Source organism: Hyla sarda, chromosome 1 (assembly GCF_029499605.1).
Source record: "Hyla sarda isolate aHylSar1 chromosome 1, aHylSar1.hap1, whole genome shotgun sequence".
NCBI classification, from domain to species: Eukaryota; Metazoa; Chordata; class Amphibia; order Anura; family Hylidae; genus Hyla; species Hyla sarda.
The window spans coordinates 481,833,843-481,859,734 of record NC_079189.1 but is presented as its reverse complement, the minus strand read 5'-3'; the positions used below and the strand labels follow the sequence as shown (position 1 = coordinate 481,859,734).

At 42.0% G+C, this 25,892-nt stretch overlaps 1 protein-coding gene across 1 annotated transcript in view; it reads right to left on the bottom strand.

The window, feature by feature from the left end:
* C1H5orf63 (chromosome 1 C5orf63 homolog) overlaps positions 1-25,315 on the bottom strand; it is a 61,077-nt gene extending 35,762 nt beyond the window's left edge. The window contains exons 1-3 of the mRNA XM_056537306.1: positions 25,095-25,315; positions 18,356-18,463; positions 16,647-16,738 (exon numbers count right to left, since the gene is read on the bottom strand). Coding sequence (XP_056393281.1) covers positions 16,647-16,738; positions 18,356-18,463; positions 25,095-25,224 — 330 coding nt within the window. The 5' untranslated portion in view covers positions 25,225-25,315. The remainder of the gene's footprint in view (positions 1-16,646; positions 16,739-18,355; positions 18,464-25,094) is intronic.
* Between the last annotated feature and the right edge of the window lie 577 nt (positions 25,316-25,892).

Below are 25,892 nucleotides of genomic sequence, written 5' to 3'. Positions count from 1 at the left end.
CCGTAAACCATGGGTACAATGGGAAGCTCATGCTTTTTTACATGTGTTATTTTATAGGGGTGTCACTGCTGGTTAATAAGCCATTGAGATGGGAGGCCAAATCTGTTAAATGGGATCTGGATGGGAGGTATATATTTGTCTATGCAGAGATTCATACCAAATATTATGTTGTCCTTAAAGGGGTACTCCAGTGAAAACCTTTCTTCTTTTAAATCCACTGGTGGCAGAAAGTTAAACATATTTGTAAATTACTACTATTAAAAAAATCTTAATTTTTCCAGTACTTATTAGCTGCTGAATGCTACAGAGGAAATTCCTTTCTTTTTGGAACACTGAAGACATCACGAGCACAGTGCTCTCTGCTGACATCTCTGTCCATTTTAGCAACCATGCATAGCAGATGTATGCTAAGGGCAGCATGGTGGCTCAGTGGTTAGCACTGCTGCCTTGCAGTGCTGGGGACTTGGGTTCAAATCCCACTAAGGGCAACAATAAATAAAGTATTATTATTATAATAACGTCAGCAGAGAGAACTATGTTCGTGATGTCATCAGAGAGCATTCCAAAAAGAAAAGAATTTCCTCTGTAGTATTCAGCAGCTAATAAGTACAGGAAGGATTAAGATTTTTTAATAGAAGTAATTTACAAATATGTTTAACTTTCTGCCACCAGTTGATTTAAAAGAAAAAAAGGTTTTCACCGGAGTACCCCTTTAATAATAAAAATCCCCCCTGCCACGCTTGAAGTCTTGCATCAAGGTATTGCCTTCACCTCATCTTGTTCTGATGCTATGGTCCTCTGTATGGAGGATTTAAACTTGTTAATGGATTCTTCCAGGGATAGGTTAGGGATCAGGTAGATCCAGTAGTGCACTCTGCTCCAATGACCTTGATTCTGGCTTGATGTTCGGGTTGGCTTGGTAGACTTGTAGCACCATTACCACCCAGACTCTCTTGAGTTCACCTGACACTCATCCACGAGACATATGCTGTCTCTCCTGGATTATATGTTTGGGTCTCCTGGTCTAGTGGTGCAGGTGAAATTGCATGGAGGTGCAGGGTTATCTCTGACCAAAACCCTGTTATATTGACTATTCGCTCTGTTGGAACGGCTGCTAGACCTTTTTGAAGGGTGAACCCAAATCTGGTTGACTCTAATCAGCCGTAATGATAAGATATCTGATCAGCTGTGTGCTTTGTGTAAGTCCACGATTGCCCTACGGATCCCCTTTATCTTAGGACACCTTCCACCTTCTTTTATTTAACGGTCCTCTGTTAGGGAGGAGGGTGAATTGTTATCTGCACTTCACACAGCTGAACAATATATCTTTGACCCCTGTAGGTCGCACTGGTTCGGTTTGCAGCATCCCTATACCCAACTGCTTCATGTTAAGTCCAAACGTAAACATTTTTTTTCCGCCAATCACATTTTGAGCTGGGTAACCAATCGAACAAGTTGCTGGCCTTGTGACTTCCAATGCTGTATTAAAACTTTATGATGCTCAGGGAAATGTTTTGCTGGATACTGAACGTCCATTTTTGTGAATGTTACTCCAACCTCTACTAGTCAACTACCATGGCCTCCAAAGAACAGGTACTTGCATACCTCACTGATCTTGTTTTTCAGAATTATTTGATGAATACCGGGCTCTCCTGGAGGTAGATATTACTGGGGAGGAGATAGGTGATCCTATGTGAGGCTTATCTAAGTTTATAGCTGGTATAGTGACCTTTTGGTGCCTCCTTTGCAACCAGATCTTCAACATGTCCTTCTTCATGGTACTCTTTCCTCTTAGTTCTATGAGGCCAACATAGTAGTTCTCCTTAAACCAGGAAGTCTATGGCGATGAAGGCAAATATAAGAGTGTTCCTCTGTATCAGTTTGTTATCAATTTTTACTAGGATCCATTTAACTACATGAACGGTTCTCTTCTAAATGGATGTCAAATGTCGATGTAAACCTAAGGGAGCATTCACATCATGTTTTGTGCCTCTATGGCATGGATTAATTAAGAACCTCAAAAATGGTCTACTAACATATTCCTGGTTGGATTGGTATTGTTATTCAATCTAATGACCTGAACGGAGTCACCTAGTGACTCTGTTTGGGTCATTTCCTGACCATTTCTGACTCGATTCGGTCCATTGGGGTCTGTGCTGATCAGAGCAGATACATTGGCAGAGGATTTTAAACGTCTCCTGACAGATCCGTGCCACAGAGGCACAAGATATGATGTGAATGCTCCCTTAGATATATTATCAAGCATAAGAACGGAGCACAACTACACTCTAATTAGCAATACATCCAATAGTTAAGGAATATTTATTGCCGCCTTCACTCCAACTTTTAAAAAAGAAAAAAGGTTCATTTTGTTCGGCAAGATGTGCTGTTTGATGTTGCGAACTTAATAGAATTTTCTGGCTGTTTATCATTCAGAGATTGAACGGTTCAGAAGAGAAATTATTTATAGATGTATATAAAGGTTGTCAGCATTGCAAACTCCATTTTTCATCTGATACAATGTTGTCATGCACTGCCAATTTACAGGAGCTCTGCTTATTCAAATTACATCCTCAGACGAGAGAAAAACGGATTTATTTCCCTCTGATTGCAGCCCATTACAGTTATAAGTCAGGAGAAGATTAGAATGCATTCACAAGCACAGCCAATCTTTTCGTCATGTGTATATATGACAAGTGCATAAAGAAACAAAAAAAATATGAAAAAAAGAAAAATAAATTATGCACAGATTTTTGCTTCAGTGAATGAAATAAAGAGCGTCATCTGATTTACTACTGGCAGCATGCATTTATACAAAGCCTTCATCAGAGATAGACTTCTGTAAAGACAAAAGGCACATATCAGCAAAGCTAATTTTTTGTACATGTACTACCATTATGTAGTTCTTTACCCAGACAATAGTGTCGGTTTTCTTAATCACAAGAAGAAGGGATCAGATCCACAACCTTCTGGCTCTCCATAAAATGTTGTTATTATTATTATTTAAAAATGTAACATAAAAATACCTGGTTTCCTCCTTTTTCTTTCTCAAAACAGAGAATTCTGCTGAAATTCAAAGCCCCATTTAACTCAATGGGATTCCACCACAGAATTCCACCACAATTTCTACAAAATTAAAGACCGGTCTTTAACCCCTTTGGGGACGGAGCCCATTATAACCCTAAGGACGGGAGCATTTTTTTGCAATTCTGACCACTGTCACTTTAAGCATTAATAACTCTGGGATGCTTTTACTTTTCATTCCGATTCCGAGAAAGTTTTTTTGTGACATATTCTACTTCATGTTAGTGGTAAAATTTTGTCGATACTTGCATCATTTCTTGGTGAAAAATTCCAAAATTTTATGAAAAAAATGGAAAATTTTGCATTTTTGTATCTTTGAAGCTCTCTGCTTATAAGGAAAACAGACATTCCAAATAAATTATATATTGATTCACATAAACAATATGTCTACTTTATATTTCATCATAAAGTTGACATGTTTTTACTTTTGGAAAACATCAGAGGGCTTCAAAGTAAAGCAGCAATTTTCCAATTTTTCACAAAATTTTCAAAATCGGAATTTTTCAGGGACCAGTTCAGTTTTGAAGTGGATTTGAAGGGCCTTCATATTAGAAATTACGGATCGACCGATTATCGGTTTGGTCGATCTTACCGGCCGATAATCACGATTTTGGGCATTATCTGTATTGGCAATTACCTTGCCGATAATGCCCCCCGCACCGCCAACGCCCCCCCCCCCAACCGCCCCGGCCCCATTGACTCCCCCATCCCCGGTTTATAATTACCTGTTCCTGCTCCTGGCTCCTGCTGCGTCCTGCGTTATGCTGTGCGCAATGACGAGTGACGTGACGCGACGTCACCATCAGTGCGCACAGTGACAGCTCAGGAGGACGCCACCGGAGCCAGATGTAGAACAGGTAATTATAAAACCGGGGATTGGGAGGCAATGGGGCCGGGGCGGTACGGTGGGGGGGGGGGGGGGGGGTGCGACGCGGCTGTAGGGAGCGCCCCAAACCTTCAGCTGTGGCAAAATGACAACTCCCAGAATGCACTGACAGACCGTACATGATGGGAGTTGTAGTTTTACAACAGCTGTAGGCACACTGGTGGGGAACCACTGATTTAGAAAACAGACTCTGGCTCAGTGATTCCAACCTGTGTGCCTCCAGCTGTTGCAAAACTACAACTCCCAGAATGTACGGTCTGTCAGTGCATTCTGGGAGTTGTAGTTTTGCAGCAGCTTGAGGCACACGGGTTGGAATAATTGAGTTAGGAAACAGACTCTAGCTCAGCGTTTCCCAAGCAGTGTGCCTACAGCTGTTGCAAAACTACAATTCCCAGCATGGCCAGACAGTCAGAAATGCTGGGCGTGTAGTTCTGCAATATCTGGCCCTTCAGATGTTGCAGAACTACAACTCCCAGCATGCCTGGACAGTCTGGGCATGCTAGGAATTGTAGTTATGCAACAACTAGGGAAGAACAGTTTGGAGACCGCTAAGTAGTGGTCTCCAAACTGTAGCCCCCCGATGTTGCAAAACTACAACTCCAAGCATGCCCAGACTGTCCAGGCATGCTGGGAGTTGTAGTTATGCAACATATGATGCGCCAGATATTGCAGAACTACATGCCCAGCATCCCTGACTGTCTGGACATGCTGGGAATTTTACTTTTGCAATATCTGGAGGGCTACAGTTTGTAGACCACCGTATAGTGGTCTCCAAACTGTGCCACTTCAGATGTTGCAAAACTACAACTCCCAGCATGCCCAGATAGTCAGTGCATGCTGAAAGTTGTAGTTTTGCAACATCTGGAGGACCACAGTTTAGCGACCACTACACAGTGGTCTCCAAACTGTGACCCTCCAGATGTTGCAAAACTACAACTCCCAGCATGCCCAGACAGCCTTTGGCTGTGTGGGCATGCTGGGAGTTGTAGCTTTGCAGCTTTTAGAAGGCCACAGAGAAGATCACTTACCGCGATCTTCGCTGCAGCCTTCTCCACGCCGCACTTTCTGGCCGCCGCTCCTCCTGCATCGATGCTGCCGCCGCTGCTGGTCCAGAATGCCTCCGCCGTTCCGGGTAAGCCGGGCATCCCCCTTGGCCGCCCGTGTTCCCCCCGCTCTGCCCCGACTTCGATCGGTGGGCAGAGCGGGTGAAATGAACTCTAACCCCCCCGCCCCCTCCTGCCATTGGTCGTCAGCCTGATTGCCCAATAGGTGGGGGTGGCAACACTACCACCTTGCTCCTATCATTCTTATTTTCCGGGCGATCGAGTCACCAGTGACCCGACTGGCCTGGATCGCGGCAAATCGCTGGTCTGAATTGACCAGCGATTTGCCGCGATCGTCGACATGGGGGGGGGGGGGTCTCAGAACCCCCCTAGGCATTGCCACGGGATGCCTGCTGATAGATATCAGCAGTCATCCCGGTCCGATCACCACCCGGCGGTTCAAATAAGTTATATATTGATTTGCAGTTTACTAACAAAATAAGTATTTAATCCCCTTTGCAAAACATTACTTAGTACTTGGTAGGAAAACCCTAGTTGACAAGCACAGAGGTGAGAGGGGTTTGCCAGGTTTAAACCTTCAGCTTCCACCACAAATCTTCTCAGCGGATTCCTCACCGTTCTCATGATCATTAAAACTCCATGAGGCGAGATCTTGCATGGAGCCCCCGACTGAGAGAGATTGACAGTTATTTTCCGTTTCTTCCAATTGCAAATAATGGCACCAACTGTTGTAAAGCTGCTTGTAGCCCATTCCAGCCTTGTGTAGGTCTACAATCTTGCCTCTCACATCCTTCGACAGCTCTTTGGTCTTGGCCATGGTGGAGAGTTTGGAATCTGATTGATTGAATGATTGTGGACAGGTGTCTTTCATACAGGTAGCAAGCTGAGATTTAAGAGAGTGTTCCTAATCGCACCTTGATACAAGTATACCTGGGAACCAGAAATGTTGCTGATAGATAGTGGATCAAATACTTATTTTATTCAAATGCAATCAATTTATAATTTATTGTTGGTTCATAAACAGCCAGCCTATCCTTCAGTGCCAGTAAGCCTCAGAACAAAGACAGAAATAGGGGGTAAAGAACATAAAAACTGCTGACCCAGGTATCCATTCTACTCTTCAGAAAAACTAAAATAAATAAATGTCTTTAGAGTAACAGGTTGTGCATCAGTGTTCAACTGATTTTTGATGGGCTATAATCTATTACTCATGTTCTACACAGAGTCAATGTACAGTCCATTTAATGCTCAAACAAAATAATGCTTCTGATGTTACTATTACAAGAAATGCTTCTAGAAAACTGAATGTTTTAAAAACTTGACAACAACAAAACTTGACAACATAGTCTATTTCTGACATGTCATACAGATGGCAAAACAAATCACATATTTAAAGGAGTAGTCAACTGCTGAAAAACTTATCTCCTATCCTAAGGATAGGGGATAAGTTTCAGATCGCGGGGGGTCCAACCGCTGGGGCCTCCGCGCAATCTCCTGTTGGGGCCAGGCCCGCTGGTCAGATACTGCGTGTTAACCACTGCCCGAAGCAACGACCGGCACACCCCCTCATTACAACTCTGTGGCAGAGCCGGAGATTGCCAAAGACAGAGCACCGGCTCTGCCATTGAGTTGTATTGAGGGGGTGTGTCAGCCGCCGCTTCGTGCTGTTGTCAACAAGCCCCCTTCCCGCAGGATGCCAGGGCCCTGTACAGGAGATTGCAGGGGACCCCAGCGGTCGGATCCCCTGCGATCTGAAACGTATCCCCTATCCTTAGGATGGGGGATACATTTTTTGGCGCTGGATATCTCCTTTAAGCTGACATAATTGTCAATGTAACCGATGATTCTAAAAAAAAAGTCAGCCTCTTAAGAACCTGAGACAAAAAGTCGACCACAGTTTGTTCCTTTACATTAATTTTGAATGGTTGAAATAATTAAAACATATATTTATCCCCCTTCAAAAGGTTCTACGTCATCCTATACTATACATTAAGCAGATTGTTTTGTGTATATATATATATATATATATATATATATATATATATATATATATATATATACATACAGAAAAAAATGGTGACCGCAGCACTCCAAGTAAATGTGCAAAAAAAAGTTTATTCCAGGATAAATACAGGCAACGTTTCTGTGGCCTCACACCACCATTTTCAAGGCTTGAAAATGGTGGTGTGAGGCCACAGAAACGTTGCCTGTATTTATCCTGGAATAAACTTTTTTTTTCACATTTACTTGGAGTGCTGCGGTCACCATTTTTTTCTGTATTACCTTTTGGACCCAGGACCGGGGTCCCAGAGACTGACTGCACCCACGCACAGTTGGCTTGGGAGTGCTGCTCTACAACTATATATATATATATATATATATATATATATATATATATATATATATATATATAAAAATTCAGACAGATCACTTCATTTATAATTCACTATATTAAAATTCCATTGAATCAGATATTATATGCATGTATACCGTGCATTTAAGTAGCTTGAAAAATTCCAGAGAATGATAATATGGTATTAGCAGCTTCTTATACGATAATGGACACCATGTGATGTACCTATGATGTTATTCTAAGGCCTACTTTTAAAGGGAAAAAATAGGTCAAGACATTAGAAAAATAATCCAAATGCCTAAAAAGCCCATGTTCATCTGTTCGCACAATATTATGCCAGTTTAAAAACGTTGGCACTGAGCAGCCACAATAAAGCTCAGGATTAACATTCTGTCCCCTAATGATAATTGTTGTTCGGTACTTATTTTGCTCAGCCAAAACAATACACCCAGATAGAAATGTTGATGCAAAACTTGGCATACAAACTATTGTAAATGATTACAATTGAGGCCTGATTAGACACTGTTAATGTACCTCTTGGTGAGGTATTGTTGACTGCTAGACATGTCTCCACAAAGCAAAGACTCTGAAAGGGGGCACATCCTTGGACTAAGAAAAGCAGGATGGTAGTGACTGACTAATTGTCCGTCATCTAGACTGTTCTGACCAAGCTGTTAGAAGGTGTTGAAGCAGTGGTCTCATAATGAAACGCATGGACATAGAACAGGCTCCAGACAGCCAGGACACACCATGAGTAGAGTTAAAGGGGTACTCCAGTGGAAAACTTTCTTTTTTTAAATCAACTGATACCACAACAGATTTGTAAATTACTTCTATTAAAAAATCTTAATCCTTCCAGTACTTCTTTTCTTTTTGAACTTCTTTCCTGTCTGACCACAGTGATCTCTGCTGACACCTGTCCATGTCAGGAACTGTCCAGAACAGGAGAAAATCCCCATAGCAAACATATGCTGCTCTGGACAGTTCCTACAATGGACAGAGGTGTCAGCAGAGAGCACTGTGGTCGTGACAGAAAATAAATCTCAAAAGAAAAGAATTTCCTCTGTAGTATAGTACATAATAATAAGTATTAGGATTTTTTAATAGAAGTAATTTACAAACCTGTTTACCTTTCTGACACCAGTTGATTTAAAAGTGGAGTACCTCTTTAGTCTTCTTATCCTCCAACATGCACAAACAGCTCCCACAGTTTCCTTGTCCACGATTCACGCACAGGTGGCACTTTTACTTTGACCTGTAGCAGAAGGAAATTTAGTGTCACAGCAAACATTTTCTGTTCTGCTATTGACAGTCAGCCACTGCTATGGACTAGAACCGTATCAACTATTCCAACAAATCAAGGATCTGTTTGGAATCCAAGGAGTATGGAGGCCTCTTGGTAAGCTTGATCCTGCCTTTTGCTGTAGAGTCACACGCTGCTCCATCTAATGGTTGGGATTCCAACTGGCATTTTTTAAAAAGGATAACGCACATTCAGACACAGCAAGGGTTTCCCAAAAATATCTCTGTCAAATTGCAACATTTTCTTGGCCTGTCTGGTTGCCAGATTTATTGTCAATCGAGAATTTGTGGGTCATCATCGGCAACCTAAGGCCACGGTGGAAATGTTGCGGTATGCCCGCCTGGAAAACACGGACAGACATTCTGCAAATAGTATGTGCTGGCTGAGAACATGCCGGTGCTAGAATTGATCAGAAATGCGCCGACTCCATAATCTGAAATGCATTTCTGAGCAGATTCTGCCGAAAGAATTGACATTTATTCTTTCAACTGACACCGGAAAGGGGAATTCCCACGCGGAAATTTGGCCATGTGCACAGTGGCGTCTCCAGCATTCATATTTAGGGGGGGCACATGGGGGGCCAGTGACAAAAGTGGGGGGGCAATTTTAAAACGTGTGTGTGTAATATATATATCATAAATAAATACATATATATATATATACATATACATATATACACACACACATACACACTGTGCAGAACATGTTTAATTAAAAAATGTAAAAAAAATGTATTTAAAATCTTCATACATTCTTGTTGCGCAATGATTATTTTTTTTGCCGTTTTTGCCGTAGATTTTTGGGTAAAATGACTGATGTCACTACAAAGTAGAATTGGTGGTGCAAAAAATAAGCCATAATATGGATTTTTAGGTGCAAAATTGAAAGGGTTATGATTTTTAAAAGGTGAGGAAAAAACAAAAGTGCAAAAGCGGAAAAACGCTATGTCCTTAAGGCGTTAAAACTTTTGGACACTACCATCAACTTTGATAGCGGCATCTAAAGTGTTAATGTGGGACATCAGCCTGATTGGTGATGTCTGGCATTAGCCGAGGGTTCTAGCTAATGATTTATAAAACACAGTGGGAGCAGGCACTGTGCGTACACATACGCCTTGTGTCCTTCGGGCTCATTTACACGGATGGATCCCCAGCATATTTTACGCTGCGGATTCCCCGACAATGGACCCTACAGTGCTGCCTCCATCTGTGCCTGATCATAACGGCAATCCTCCGCTACGAGCAGACACGCTTTGATGTGTATACTCGCACACATCGCGGCTGCTCTCGGCCTAGCTCAGAGAGCAGGAGGAGCGGCCATGATGTGCGCGAGTATACACATGAAAGCGTGTCTGCTCGTAGCGGAGGATTGCTGTTATTCACTGTGGATCCACCCCTGAATGAGCCCTTAGGGTACGTTCAGATGTACAGGATCTGCTGTATATTTTCTGCAGCTGATTTTGCTACCTATTGAAGCTAATGGGTTGCAAAATCAGCTGCACAAAATATGCAGCAAAAAATATGCAGCTGATCCTGTACCTATGAATGTACTCTTAAGGGGTTTAATGATAAACTAGCAGTGTGTTCACATGCTGTCTTTCCAGAGGGGTCACTTTCCCTCCTCCAGTGTCCACAGGTCACCAACAGGTCACATTACCACAACAATTTATGGAAAAATTGCGCCAAAAATTTCGCGGTTTTATCGCGATTTACGAAAAACTAGATTTTTCCCCAAAAAATTTCTGATAATGTGACCTGTGGACACTGAAGGAGGGAAAGTGACCCCACTGGACTTCAACTATACACATGACCCAGCCCCAGGATATACTGCTGATCAGGGGGGAGAGAGGGATGACACGGGACATAACTCACCTCACATGAAGCTGCTCTGTGTTTCGGAGGCCTGTCAGCTCTCGGCCCCCGTCCTCTCCTGTGCTGGGGGCGGAGCCATCATCAGGTACCTTCATCCCTATTCTGCCTGTCTCTGCTAATGATACGCAGACCAGGAGCAGCGCAGGGATATCCCCAGCAGCTGCAGAGGGCTCTTTACCCAGCCGGTCAGTCTGTCCCTGGCCCCGATACTAGTATCTGGACCAGGGGCGGATCCAGAGTCTAGTCTCGGGAGGGGCACTATTAGAGAATTTTGTTTTGGTGGACAGAAAATAAGGTGTTTCTTAAAGAACTTACAATATTATTAACCCCTTAACGACGCAGGACGTATATTTACGTCCTGCGCCGGCTCCCGCGATATGAAGCGGGATCGCGCCGCGATCCCGCATCATATCGGGTCGGTCCGGGCGCTCATCAACGGCCGGGACCCGCGGCTAATACCACACATCGCCGATCGCGGCGATGTGTGGTATTAACCCTTTAGAAGCGGCGGTCAAAGCTGACCGCCGCTTCTAAAGCGAAAGTGACCCGGCTGCTCAGTCGGGCTGTTCGGGACCGCCGCGGTGAAATCACGGCGTCCCGAACAGCTGACCGGACACCGGGAAGGCCCTTACCTGCCTCCTCGGTGTCAGATCGGCGAATGACTGCTCCGTGCCTGAGATCCAGGCAGGAGCAGTCAAGCGCCGATAACACTGATCACAGGCGTGTTAATACACGCCTGTGATCTGTGTAAAAGATCAGTGTGTGCAGTGTTATAGGTCCCTATGGGACCTATAACACTGCAAAAAAAAAATTTAAAAAAAAGTGTTAATAAAGGTCATTTAACCCCTTCCCTAATAAAAGTTTGAATTAGGGAAGGGGTTAACTTTTCCCAGAAAAAAAATAAAACAGTGTAAAAAAAAATTAAAATAAACATATGTGGTATCGCCACGTGCGTAAATGTCCGAACTATAAAAATATATCATTAATTAAACCGCACGGTCAATGGCGTACGCGCAAAAAAAATCCAAAGTCCAAAAAAGCGTATTTTGGTCACTTTTTATACAATTAAAAAATGAATAAAAAGTGATCAAAAAGTCCCATCAAAACAAAAATCATACCGATAAAAACTTCAGATCACGGCGCAAAAAATTAGTCCTCATACCGCCCTGTACGAGGAAAAATAAAAAAAGTTATAGGGGTCAGAAGATGACATTTTTAAACGTATAAATTTTCCTGCAAGTAGTTATGATTTTTTCCAGAAGTGCGACAAAATCAAACCTATATAAGTAGGGTATCATTTTAACCGTATGGACCTACAGAATAATGATAAGGTGTAATTTTTACCGAAATATGCACTGCGTAGAAACGGAAGCCCCCAAAAGTTACAAAATGGCGTTTTTTCTTCGATTTTGTCGCACAATTATTTTTTTTTCCATTTCGCCGTGCATTTTTGGGTAAAATGACTAATGTCACTGCAAAGTAGAATTGGTGATGCAAAAAAAAGCCATAATATGGATTTTTTGCTGGAAAATTGAAAGGGTTATGATTTTTAAAAGGTAAGGAGGAAAAAACGAAAGTGCAAAAACGGAAAAACCCTGAGTCCTTAAGGGGTTAAATGTATCCAGTATAATAATCAAATACACCAATTGCCACAGAATGGGAAAGCGCTAAAGAAGTTTTTACAATTTAAAACTACAGCTAACAGTATGACCTAAGTAGTGGTGAGGTTATGCTGGGAGTTGTTGTTTCACCTATCATTACTGCAAAACTTACAAGTGACTACAGCTCTGATGGGACAGTCAGGACAATACACAATGATATCAATGACTATAGGTGACGTCTTCTCTATAGTCTTTCCTTATCTAATTCAGATGGTACATACCACCGGGTCCAGCTAAATGTTCTCGCTGAAGAACTTGATGCCCAGACGGCTCCTCACTATGTCAGCGGATTCTGAACCTCTATATGAAAACAAGTATTATTAAAATACTGCCAAACAACCTATCCTTTGAATATAATTCTGACACACTGTACCCTCCGAATATACTACAACTCACTTTACCCTTTGAATATAATACTGCCACACACTGTACCCAATGAATATAATACTGCCACACATTGTACCCACTGAATACTGCCACACAGTGTACCCACTGAATATAATACTGCTACACATTGTACCCTCTGAATATAATACTGGCACACACTGTACCCTCTGAATATAATACTGCCACACATTGTACCCACTGAATATAATACTGCCACACTCTGTACCTACTGAATATAATACTGCCACACATTGTACCCACTGAATATAATACTGCCACACACTGTACCCACTGAATACTGCCACACATTGTACCCACTGAATATAATACTGCTACACATTGTACCCTCTGAATATAATACTGCTACACATTGTACCCTCTGAATATAATACTGCTACACATTGTATCCTCTGAATATAATACTGCCACACACTGTACCCACTGAATATAATACTGCCACACATTGTACCCACTGAATACTGCCACACATTGTACCCACTGAATATAATACTGTCACACACTGTACCCACTGAATATAATACTGCCCACACTGTCAGCACCAGCAGGGTTAACAGGTGCTGACAAGGTGTTGTTGCAAGGTTGCCGGGTTACGCCCTGCTGTCTGAGTGGCTAGCTACTGATTGACCACATGTGCATCTCCCTATATTACCAGGCATCAGACACTGGGAAGATGCCTGTGAAACTGGTCATTACCTGAGTAGCTAGCGTTTCCTTATTCCCTTGACTTCTGGCTTTCTATCTGACTTCTCTTTTGTTATAGCGATTCGGCACCTCTTCCCACTCCTGGTTTGACTCGGTTTGACTGACATCGACTTTATGTGTGTATGTTTAGTTTGTCTTTGTTAGTTGCTCGTTTCCCTGTTGCTCCTGACAACTGACAGGATTGTATTTTATTGTGTGGACATTTGACTCCCCTCACTTATTTAGGAAGGGATTGTCGACCAGTTGCAGGCCTATCATTTAGGATAGGAGGACAAAGTAGGCAGGGACAGGGGCACGGGTGAGCGTAGCGAGAACTCCTTCCCTGCCTGTACGTGACACACACACTGTACCCAATGAATATAATACTGCCACACATTGTACCCACTGAATAATACTGCCACACACTGTACCCACTGAATATAATACTGCCACACACTGTACCCACTGAATACTGCCACACATTGTACCCACTGAATACTGCCACACATTGTACCCACTGAATATAATACTGCTACACATTGTACCCTCTGAATATAATACTGCTACACATTGTACCCTCTGAATATAATACTGCTACACATTGTATCCTCTGAATATAATACTGCCACACACTGTACCCACTGAATATAATACTGCCACACATTGTACCCACTGAATACTGCCACACATTGTACCCACTGAATATAATACTGCCACACACTGTACCCACTGAATATAATACTGCCACACATTGTACCCACTGAATATAATACTGCCACACACTGTACCCACTGAATATAATACTGCCACACACTGTACCCACTGAATACTGCCACACATTGTACCCACTGAATACTGCCACACATTGTACCCACTGAATATAATACTGCTACACATTGTACCCTCTGAATATAATACTGCTACACATTGTACCCTCTGAATATAATACTGCTACACATTGTATCCTCTGAATATAATACTGCCACACACTGTACCCACTGAATATAATACTGCCACACATTGTACCCACTGAATACTGCCACACATTGTACCCACTGAATATAATACTGCCACACACTGTACCCACTGAATATAATACTGCCCACACTGTCAGCACCAGCAGGGTTAACAGGTGCTGACAAGGTGTTGTTGCAAGGTTGCCGGGTTACGCCCTGCTGTCTGAGTGGCTAGCTACTGATTGACCACATGTGCATCTCCCTATATCACCAGGCATCAGACACTGGGAAGATGCCTGTGAAACTGGTCATTACCTGAGTAGCTAGCGTTTCCTTATTCCCTTGACTTCTGGCTTCCTATCTGACTTCTCTTTTGTTATAGCGATTCGGCACCTCTTCCCACTCCTGGTTTGACTCGGTTTGACTGACATCGACTTTATGTGTGTATGTTTAGTTTGTCTTTGTTAGTTGCTCGTTTCCCTGTTGCTCCTGACAACTGACAGGATTGTATTTTATTGTGTGGACATTTGACTCCCCTCACTTATTTAGGAAGGGATTGTCGACCAGTTGCAGGCCTATCATTTAGGATAGGCGGACAAGTAGGCAGGGACAGGGGCACGGGTGAGCGTAGCGAGAACTCCTTCCCTGCCTGTACGTGACACACACTGTACCCAATGAATATAATACTGCCACACATTGTACCCACTGAATAATACTGCCACACATTGTACCCACTGAATATAATACTGACACACACTGTACCCACTGAATATAATACTGCCACACACTGTACCCCTAAATATAATACTGCCACACATATGGACAAATGAATATGCCTCTGTGTGAACAGCTCAGCAGGCATTGCAAGATCTGAAACATCCAAGGCAACTTATATACACCTAATAGAGGTGGGTGGGGTGCAAGAGCCAACATGGAGGTAGCCACTCCCCCGTATGTGTAATACAACCAAAGAATAAGTTGGCCAGCACTATTGATTCCAAACTATTATATAGACCTGGCTTACAGGTGCGGGCTGCTGGGCTAAATATACAGCAACAGGAGAATACAGCAGCACACTGCTAGCACAAAGATATAGATAAAACATGAGTATACATGAGTATATAGATAGAACATGAAAAGCTATACAGCTGTAATGCAATAAATGAAAATATGAAATTATGAGGTACTTAGCTTGCAAATTTGGCGGCCAAATAGCTTGGACCGTCCCACCACGGTAAGGTGACCTCATTCAAGGACGGACCCTACACTATGAATATGCCTCTGTGTGAACAGCTCAGCATGCATTGCAAGATCTGAAACATCCAAGGCACCTTATATCCTTATATACACCTAATAGAGGTGGGTGGGATGCAAGAGCCAACATGGAGGTAGCCACTCCCCCGTATGTGTAATACAACCAAAGAATAAGTTGGCCAGAACTATTGATTCCAAACTATTATATAGACCTGGCTTACAGGTGCAGGCTGCTGGGCTAAATATACAGCAACAGGAGAATACCGCAGTGTGCTGCTGTATTCTCCTGTTGCTAGATATACAGATAGATAGATAGATATGATATAGATAGATATGAGATAGATAGATAGATAGATAGATACAACCAAAGGATAAATTGGCCAGCACCATTGATCCAAACTATTGTAAAAACCTGGCTTGCAGCTGCAAGCTGCTGGGCTAAATATACAGCAACAGGAATCAATGGATCAATGGTGCTGGCCAATTTATCCTTTGGTTGTATTACACATACGGTGGAGTGGCTACCTCCATGTTGGCTCTTGCACCCCACCCACCTCTATTAGGTGTATATAAGGTGATTTGGATGTTTCAGACCTTGCAATGCCTGTTGTACTGTTTACACAGAGGCATATACACAGTGTAGGGTCCGTCCCAGAATGAGGTCACCTTACCGTGGTGGGACGGTCCACGCTATTTGGCGCCAAATTTGCAAGCTAAGTACCTCATATTTTCATAGTTTCATATCTTCATTTATTGCATTACAGCTGTATAGCTTTTCATGTTCTATCTATATACTCATGTTTTATCTATATACTGATGTTTCATCTACATCCTTGTGCTAGCTGTGTGCTGCTGTATTCTCCTGTTGCTAGATAGATAGATAGATAGATAGATAGATATGAGAGATAGATAGGAGATAGACAGATAGATCAGTGTTCCCCAACCAGGGTGCCTCCAGCTGTTGTAAAACTACAACTCCCAGTATGCCCACAAAGCCAAATACAAGCTGGGAGTTGTAGTTTTACTACAGTTAGAGGCCTCTGCTGGGAAACACTGATAAGAGTTCCCCTTTACCTCTCACTGTCTCCTGACCCCCCCCCCCCCCCCCACCCCAAAGTTACTTACCATGAAGGGCAGCATCAGGGTGGGCAGGGGGGTCAGGAGGCATTGGGTGGGTGTCCGGGCCTGTGCTGGAGGTGCAGGAAACTCAGCCCGGCCTGCAGGAAATACAGAGGAGTGAGAGGGGGAGGAGCTTATCTCTCTTCCCAGCCCCTGTACAGTGTAATGCCTGCAGACTGAATGATGCTGAGACCGAAGCATCCTCAGTACTGACAGGCAGCCTGCAGAAGATGGTGTCCCTGCGGTTCACACGCTGCAAATGCTGCAGGTGAGGGGACAGTGGAGCCGGGGCTAACAGCTCCCGCTCATCAATACTATAGTATCAGTGGGGTAGCAATCTTGGGGGGGAGGGGGCAATTGCCCCGTTGCCCGCCCCGCCCCCCCCCCCCTGGATCCGCCACTGATCGGGACAGCCCTATTTATTTTAAATTGGGGGGGCACAAGGGGGGGTACGGCCTGATCTAGCCCCCCCCCCCCCCCAGCGACGCCACTGCATGTGCACAGAGCAGCAGAATCCCATTGAATACAATACAGCTCGAAAATGCCATCTTGTGAACAAGGCCTTAAGAGTGTGCAGGATCATAAGGGCCAGCTCCAACATCTGTATGTCTTCATTCCCAACCTATATCATCTTGTATCCCGGCTACTATGGCCCAACAGGGTACTAAAACTTCCTTTCCTTTCAATTTCAATACCTCCAAAACTGTAATCACTTATGTATATCATCATCATCATTCCATTAACATGTATAAATGTGCCATTCGATTCCAACAACTCCTTCTTGACACATTATTATGCATGTAAATGAGTGTAGTTTGCAACTGGACATAGGATAAAGATCTTACTTTTTGAAATTTCCTTTTTGAAATATAAGAAAAATATAAGAAAATTTTTAGAAATTGCATAGAAATATTTTATTTCTATGCAATTTCTAACATTTTTCCTATATTACCCTAGACTAGTAACGTCTCTACAAGTTACTCCTGTTCCTTGATATTTCTATGAAATTTCCTCAGGTCTGATTATAGGGAGAAATCTGTCAATCATCAGTGAGAGGGGGAGATTTCTCAAACCTTGTGCAAAGGAAGTTGATCATCAGAACCAGATTCTTTCTTTCTGAAAATGAAATAAGGAATCCGATGGGTTGCTATGGGCAACTGGAATTTCCTGATCTGTATAGGCATAAGTTTTGCTTTATATGGATGAATAATCTACTTTTCTGAACACTATTTTTTAGAATCTTGTAGTCCTTATCCTATGTCAACAATGGACTCGCCCCATTGCGCTGGTACCTAGCTATTTACTCTGAAATGCCGCTTTCCACTAGTTTTTCTTTTCCTCTACATTTATGTATAGCTTGTTTTGCTTATTCACGTATACTATTGATCATTATTACTGTCCTTAATATTTACACCAATTAAAATGCAAGTAATTCAGTAGAGAATATGTGTAGGATTGCAGAAAGTAAATGTGTAATCATTGAGCAGTTCCCTTCATTCATCATGGTTTTTGTTGTTCATTTATTCTTGACACTTTCACCTCCTAAAACATATCTGGTAGTAATTGGAGAATGTAAATTAAATTAAACTAGTATATATAATTATTATTATTGTTAAATTTGACAGTTTGAAAATTTCAGATGACAAACAAATATTTTGACAGGTTTCATTCGGTTACTTGTAAATGATGGTCCCACTAAACGCACATGCACTTACCTTTGTAAATAGAGTGAGTACCGGCTTCTCCTTTTGGGTTGTAAAATGCCTTCTTGTTGCTTGAAATGCTAAGTGTTTTACTCTGTGAAAATGTCTTAAATGGAACATCTAGTGACAAAAGAGAGAAGAGTAGGAAGGAGAGAATAAACATTTAAAGAGAATTCGAACAGCAAAACAATACAATTATTTAAAGTGTTCCTGTCAATTCAGGTAACTTTTCAGGATAAGGACCAAGTTCTAACATCACATTTTCGGCCACACGACTCGCTATATGTTAGCAAATGGCCACCTGTAATCTACCATAAATAGTTACAGGCAATTAAAGAGGTACTCAAAGGAAGTGAAAAAAAAAAAGGAGAGGTTCAGTATCTGATTGGCTGAGGCTGCACACATTTCCCTGTTCTCAGTACTAAAGAGAGCACGACTCATCAGGGCAGGTCAAAAATGATTTTTTTTTCCTGTTTCACTGTAGATTTAGGGGTAAAATGACTGATGTCATTACAAAGTAGAATTGGTGGCGCAAAAAAATAATCCATCATGTGGATTTTAGGTGCAAATTTGAAAGGGTTATGATTTTTAAAAGGTAAGGAGGAAAAAATGAAAGTGCAAAAACTGAAAAACACTCAGTCCTTAAGGGGTTAACATTTAAACAATTAAATAGGTTGATGAGAGGGAAAGGATGGACTATGGGTTTAGTTTCCCGGAGTACTCGGAGGTCTTTTCAAAAATGAAAGAAGCGATCTGATTGGTTGTTATGGCCAACTCAGCAACTTTTCCTCTTGACAGGTTTTGATAAATCTCCCCCATAATACAGTCACATTTTACATGACCTATAAGGTACTGGGGGCAGTCTTGCAGGCTAAATCAGCCTGATAGGTTCCCTTTAATAAAGCTTTCATTAGGAGTGATTTCCCACACAGCATTTTTTTGGAAAAACACCACCGTAGTTTTTTGAGCCAGAGATGGAAGTGGAATATAAATGAAAGACCTGCTGCTTCTTCTTTCTTGACACACGTGTGAAAATATCCTTTAAGGGGGGTGTGAAAGCTAGGTGTGGATTAAACAAACATGACTACATTCTTTCATTTGAGTCATCTCTCCCTTTATGATCCACACATGGCAACAGTTTTTAAAAACTGCATCAATACTTTATGTATTCGCAAGAATTTTCACATGGAAATGTCAAGCAAATTCCTCTCGCAGCAGCCTCCTCTGAAATCTACCGTAGACAGTAACGGAGATTTTTGGAGAAAAAAAACTTGGGGGATGTCTCCTGGAGCAGTGATAAAAGGATATACTACATTGTACATACTAGTACAGTTTTAACAGTATTATACTTCCCATTAGATCAGGGTGACCATTGGAGGAAACATAGTGGTTGGACCCCAGATCCTGGCTTTATCAATATAAAGCACTTATAATGATGAGTTTTGAGAATTTTTTTTATTTGTGTTTAATAAAAGTGAAGTCTTAAACAGGTACTCTGGTGGAAAACTTTTTTTTTTTTTTAATCACATGATGCCAGAAAGTTAAACAGATTTGTAAATTACTTCTATAAAAAAATCTTAATCTTTCCAGTACTTATCAGCTGCTGTATACTACAGAGAAAATTATTTTCTTTTTGGATTTCTTTTCTGTCAGGACCACAGTACTCTCTGCTGACACCTCTATCCATGTCAGGAACTGTCCAGAGCAGTAGAAAATCCCCATAGCAAACATATGCTGCTCTGGACAGTTCCTGATACGGACAGAGGTGTCAGCAGAGAGCACTGTGGTCAGTCAGAAAAAAAAATCCAAAAGAATTTCCTCTGTAGTATACAGCTGCTAAAAAGTACTGGAAGGATTACGAATTTTTAATAGCAGTAATATACAACTCTGTTTAACTTACTGGCACCAGTTGATTTAAAAAAAAAAAAAGTTTTTTCACTGGAGTACCCCTTTAAGCACCTTCCGGACTGGCGATAGCAGCCTAGTTTTTTGTGGTTCTTATACATTGATGGTAGGGCAAGACCCAGTGTGGTTCCCTGCAGGACCTGTACAATAATTGTCTACAGTATTAGTTTGCAGACAGTAAATGCCATTCCATTTGCTACAGCACAGTGCCGAGACTGCGCTGCACATTGGAAGTTCTGCTATGGAACTTCCATGGTGTGAACTGAGCAGCAGAATCCATTTGAGATTTTAAAAAAAATTTATATTTTTATTTCTCATTTCTTTCTATTTTCTGATTTATTATTGTTATTATTATTATTTTATGGGGGATGTCTTCTTGCCTGAGCTGTTTTTAACTCCTTAAGGACACAGCCCATTTTGGCCTTAAAGGGGAACTCCGGTGGAAATAAGTAGAAAACAAATGTTTTCAAATCAACTGGTGCCTGAACATTAAACAGATTTGTAAATTACTTCTATAAAAAAATCTTAATCCTTCCAGTACTTATTAGCTGCTGTATAAAACAGAGACATTTGTGAATTTCTTTTCTGTCTGACAACAGTGCTCCTGTCCATGTCAGGAACTGTCCAGATTACAATCATATCCCCATAGTAAACCTCTCCTGCTCTAGACAGTCCCTGACACGGACAGAGGTGGTCAGACTGGAAAGAACTTCACACATTTCTCTGTAGTATATCTGTAGTATACAGCAGATGATAAGTACTAGAAGGGTTAAGATTTTTAAATAGAAGTGATTTACAAATCTATTTACTTTCTTGCACCAGTTGATTTGAAAATTTTTTTTTTCCACTGGAGTTCCCCTTTAAGGACACAGACAATTTTATATTAGCATTTTCGGTTTTTCCTCCTCGCCTTCTAAAAATCATAACTCTCATATTTTCATCCACAGACCCATGTGAGGCTTGTTTTTTGCGCGACCAAGTGAACTTCATGGCCGAGATTTATCAAACTGTGTGAGAGAAAAAGTGGAGAGATTTTCCCTCAGCAACCAATCACAGCTCAGCGATTGGTTGCTGTGGGAAAAATCCCCCCCCTTTTTCTCTCACACGGTTTGATAAATCTGGGCCCATAATGATATTTGTATGGCGCCACCAAAAAAAATTCTATTTGTGTGGGGAAATTGAAAAGAAAACTGCAATTTTGATAATTACACTTTATGGTTCTTTCTTCTGTAGGTCAATACAATTACAATACCCATGTTTACATACTTTTCTATTATTGTTCAGCTTTAAAAAAAAAAATCTATTTAAAGGGTATTCCGGCGTTAAGACATCTTATCCCCTATCCAAAGGATAGGGGATAAGATGCCTGATCGTGGGGGTCCCGCCGCTGGTGACCCCGTGATCTTGCATGCAGCACCCTGTTAGAATCAGTCCCTGGAGCGTGCACACGGCTCCGCCCCGTGTGACGTCACTTGCCGCCCCCTCAATGCAAACCTATGGGAGGGGGCGTGACAGCTGTAGCACTAATCAGTGTTATCGGCAATCTTCTGCTCTGGTCTGCTCAATATCAGACCAGAGCAGAAGACCCCTGGAGACGACCGGGTGAGGGGACCTCCGGTCAACATTTTAGATGATTGGTTCCCTGCGGCACTGCGGATCATCTATTTAAACATGCGTACAGGGCGTATGTGTACGTCCTGGTGAGAGAAGTACCTCCTCATCAGGACGTACTTTTACGTCTATGGTCGTTAAGGGGTAAAAGGGGTTATCCAGGAATAGAGACACAGTTTATTTCTTTCAAAAAACAGCATCACGTCTGTCCCCTGTTGCATTACAACTTGGCTCCATTTACTTCAATGGAACTGAAGTAAAACCAACCAAAACTAACCTGGAGACAGACGGGAAGCGGTTTTTGAAAGAAATTAAAGGGGTACTCTGCCCCTTAATATGTTATTCCCCAGCCAAAAGGATCGCAGGCGTTCTGGCCGCTGGGAACCTGCAATCCCAGCATGGTACCCCGTAATCCGATGCATGGTGAGAACTATGCCTTATGCCGGATGATGTGCGACCACCGTCTATGGGAGGGGGCGTGACTGCTGTGTTCGAGCTTTCACGCCCCCTTTAAAGTACCCCTTTAACTGAGCTTAGATCATCACAAGGCTCTACACCGATCTAAGTTTGGTTCAGTAGAACAGCTGGATCTCGAGTGTTGTAGCAAAAATATGATCCATAAAATATGTCCAGGATACTGATACTGTGTATACCCTATTACAGCTTGCTGTAACTGGCTTACAATTTATATTATACTTTTTTTCTTATTACATCAGTAATTCCAATAACTCTTATTCTTTTCTGAAAAAGATCCAATCATATGTGCCAAGTCAGTAGATCTATAACTACATCAAAATGTTAGACTTCCTAAAGACATTCCCAATGTATTGTATAATCGCCTATCTTTAGGCAGAATGTACAGCAGGCAAGGTGGTAGAAGAAGCCGGTATTAAAGAAAGAATAGGCACAGAACAGCCGCTGTCATTTCATATCTACCACTTCATAAATTTAGAGTGAAATGCATAGCCAGCTTTTGATATGCCCCATGTAAAATGACAAGAATACATTACAGTGGATGCACACAAAGCCCAGTAGCCTTTTTCTGAGGATTAAATCAAACAAAAAAATTATACTGTGAGCTTTTATGCAGCATTTTATATCTCCAACGAAAGAGGAAAATACCGAAAGCCTCAGTCCGGTATCAAAGTGTCCAGGTGACTGCCTAGATATACACATGATAAACATATATAACCCTTAGGTTATGGTCATGGTGCTATGGTCAGTATTTGAAACTCATTTTGGTAAGTGAGTCGAAAAGACAGAAATAAAAAGTGCAAATATTTCAATGATAGTTTTTATTTGGGTCAATTCCACTCCTGGTTTGGTAAGAATATTGACCAAAATAAGGACCAAATAACACCAACATGCTAACACTTTGTAGTACGGTACAGTCTATAGAGGATGTGCATAAGTTACAAGATGACTTGGATAGATGAACCCCTTAAAGGGGTATTCCAGGCAAAACCTTTTATATATATCAACTGGCTCTGGAAAGTTAAACAGATTTGTAAATTACTTCTATTAAAAAATCTTAATCTCCTTCCAATAGTTTTTAGCTTCTGAAGTTTTCTGTCTAACTGCTCAATGATGATGTCATGTCCCGGGAGCTGTGCATGATGGGAGAATATCCCCATAGGAACTGCACAGCTCCCGGGATGTGAGTCATCAGAGAGCAGTTAGACAGAAAACAACAACTCAACTTCAGAAGCTAATAACTATTGGAAGGATTAAGATTTTTTAATAGAAGTAATTTACAAATCTGTTTTACTTTCTGGAGCCAGTTGATATATAAAAAAAAGTTTTGGCCTGGAATACCCCTTTAAGGACCCGGGCTTTTTCCGGTTTTTCATTTTCAATTTTCCTAACTTTAAAAAATCATAACTTTTTAAAATTTTCACCTAAAATTCTATATGTGGCTTATTTTTTGCGTCACTAATTCTACTTTGTAATGACATTAGTCATTTTACCCAAAAATCTATGGTGAAACACAAAAAAAAAATAAATAAATGTGTGACAAAATTGATGAAAAAACACTATTTTGTAAGTTTTGGGGGCTTCCGTTTTTACGCAGTGCATATTTCGGTAAAAATGACACCTTATCTTTATTCTCTAGGTCCATATGGTTAAAATGATACCCTACTTGTATGGGTTTGATTTTGCATCACTTCAGAAAAAATCATGAATATATGCAGGAAAATGTATACGTATAAAATGGTCATCTTCTGACCCCTATAACTTTTTTATTTTTCTGTGTTCAGGGCGCTATGGGGGCATTTTTTGCACCGTAATCTGAAGTTTTTAGCGGTTCTATTTTTGTTCTGATCAGACTTTTTGATCCCTTTTTTTGTGGTATAAAAAGTGATCAAAAATGCGCTATTTTGGACTTTGGAATTTTTTTTGCGCGTATGCCTTTGAACGTGCGGTTTAAAAAGCGGTATATTTTTATAATTCGGACATTTCCGCATGCGGCGATACCACATGTTTATTTTTATTTACACAGTTTTTTTTTTTATTCTTGGAAATGCCGGGTGATTCTAACTTTTATTAGGGGAAGGGATAATTCAAAGGGTTAACGATTTTTTTACACTTTTCTTATGCAATATTATAGCTCCTATAGGGGTCTATAACATTGCATTAACTCAGTGCTTCTCAATTATTTTCTGTCATGCCCCCCCCCCCCCCCCCCCCCTAGGAAGAAGAAAATATTTTGCGCGACTGTAAATAGTATCATTTGTCTATAAAATTGTTAAGTACACCTCTGCATAACACTGTATCCTTATTAACTTATATGAGAATAAAAAAAGAAAGAAATGTGGATCAATTTACAACAAAGAATAGCTTTATTAGCTTAACCTGGGGGTGGTCTATTGTATGGGGTGGGGGGGGGGGGTCGTATCTACTTGCGGCTCCTGTAATGGATATTGACCCTTATTATTGGTATCCTCGCTTTGCAGCCCTTCCACTCCTGCATTCCTGCTATTATGCCCTTTTTTTTATCTAGGTTACCTTCAGGGCTTAGTAACTTTACCTGCAGAGCATCTTTTTGCACCTTCCCCCTCCTCCTTTTGATCCAGGTTACTGTCTTCTAGTTTGTATACTTTTTCCTCCTCCATCCCCTGGTTACTATTTATTTTCCCCTTTTCAGTTTTATTATCAGATTTTGTGTTTGTCCTACCTCCTCTCCTTGAGCCCTGCTCTTTATGTTCTTTCTGTGCGTCAGCTCTTGTTTTCCCACCTGGTGATGCTGCGGATGTATCTTTGCGACTCTGCCTTGATGACATGCCGGCGTCCTGCTCTTTCTCCTCTATGAGTGGCACTAGGAACCGGCGTATTGATTCCTGTATGTCTTCACGAGTCCTCTGCATGTGTCACGTGCGTTGGCGGTCACATGGTCCTCCGCGTCGGGCTGCTACTGGGGCTGCGCTGGGACAATCTCCAGTGATCGCGCCGTGCTGCTCCCTCTCTCCAGCCGTAGAGTTGCTAGGCAACCGACGCCGTGTGGGACGCTGCTTGCGAGTGAGTATTTGCCGAGGTCAAACGAGCCCCCCTTTACGGAGCTTCGCGCCCCCACTGGGGGGCGCGCCCCACTATTTGAGAAGCACTGCATTAACTGATCTTTAACACTGCATCTCCATAGGAATGGATCAATCAGTGTTTTCGGCGATTGATTGGTCAAGCCTGGATCTCAGGCTTGAAGCATTCAGCGATCGGACAGCGCAGGAGAAGGTGAGAAGACCTCCCCCTGTGCTACAGCTGTTCAGGATGCCGCGGCGATCCCAAACAACTCCCTGAGCTAACCGGGCACTTTCACTTTCGTTTTTAGCTGCGCGGCTCAGCTTTGAGCGCGCGGCTAAAGGGTTAATATCGCTGTGCGCTATTAGCGGTGGGTCTCGGCTTCACTATGACGCTGGGCCTGCCGCGATATGATGCGGGGTCGCCGTGTGTCCCCGCGTTATATCTCAGGATCGGGACTTATGACGTAAAAAAAAAAAATCTGCATACATCCTATGTCTTGGGGGGGGGGGGGGGGTAA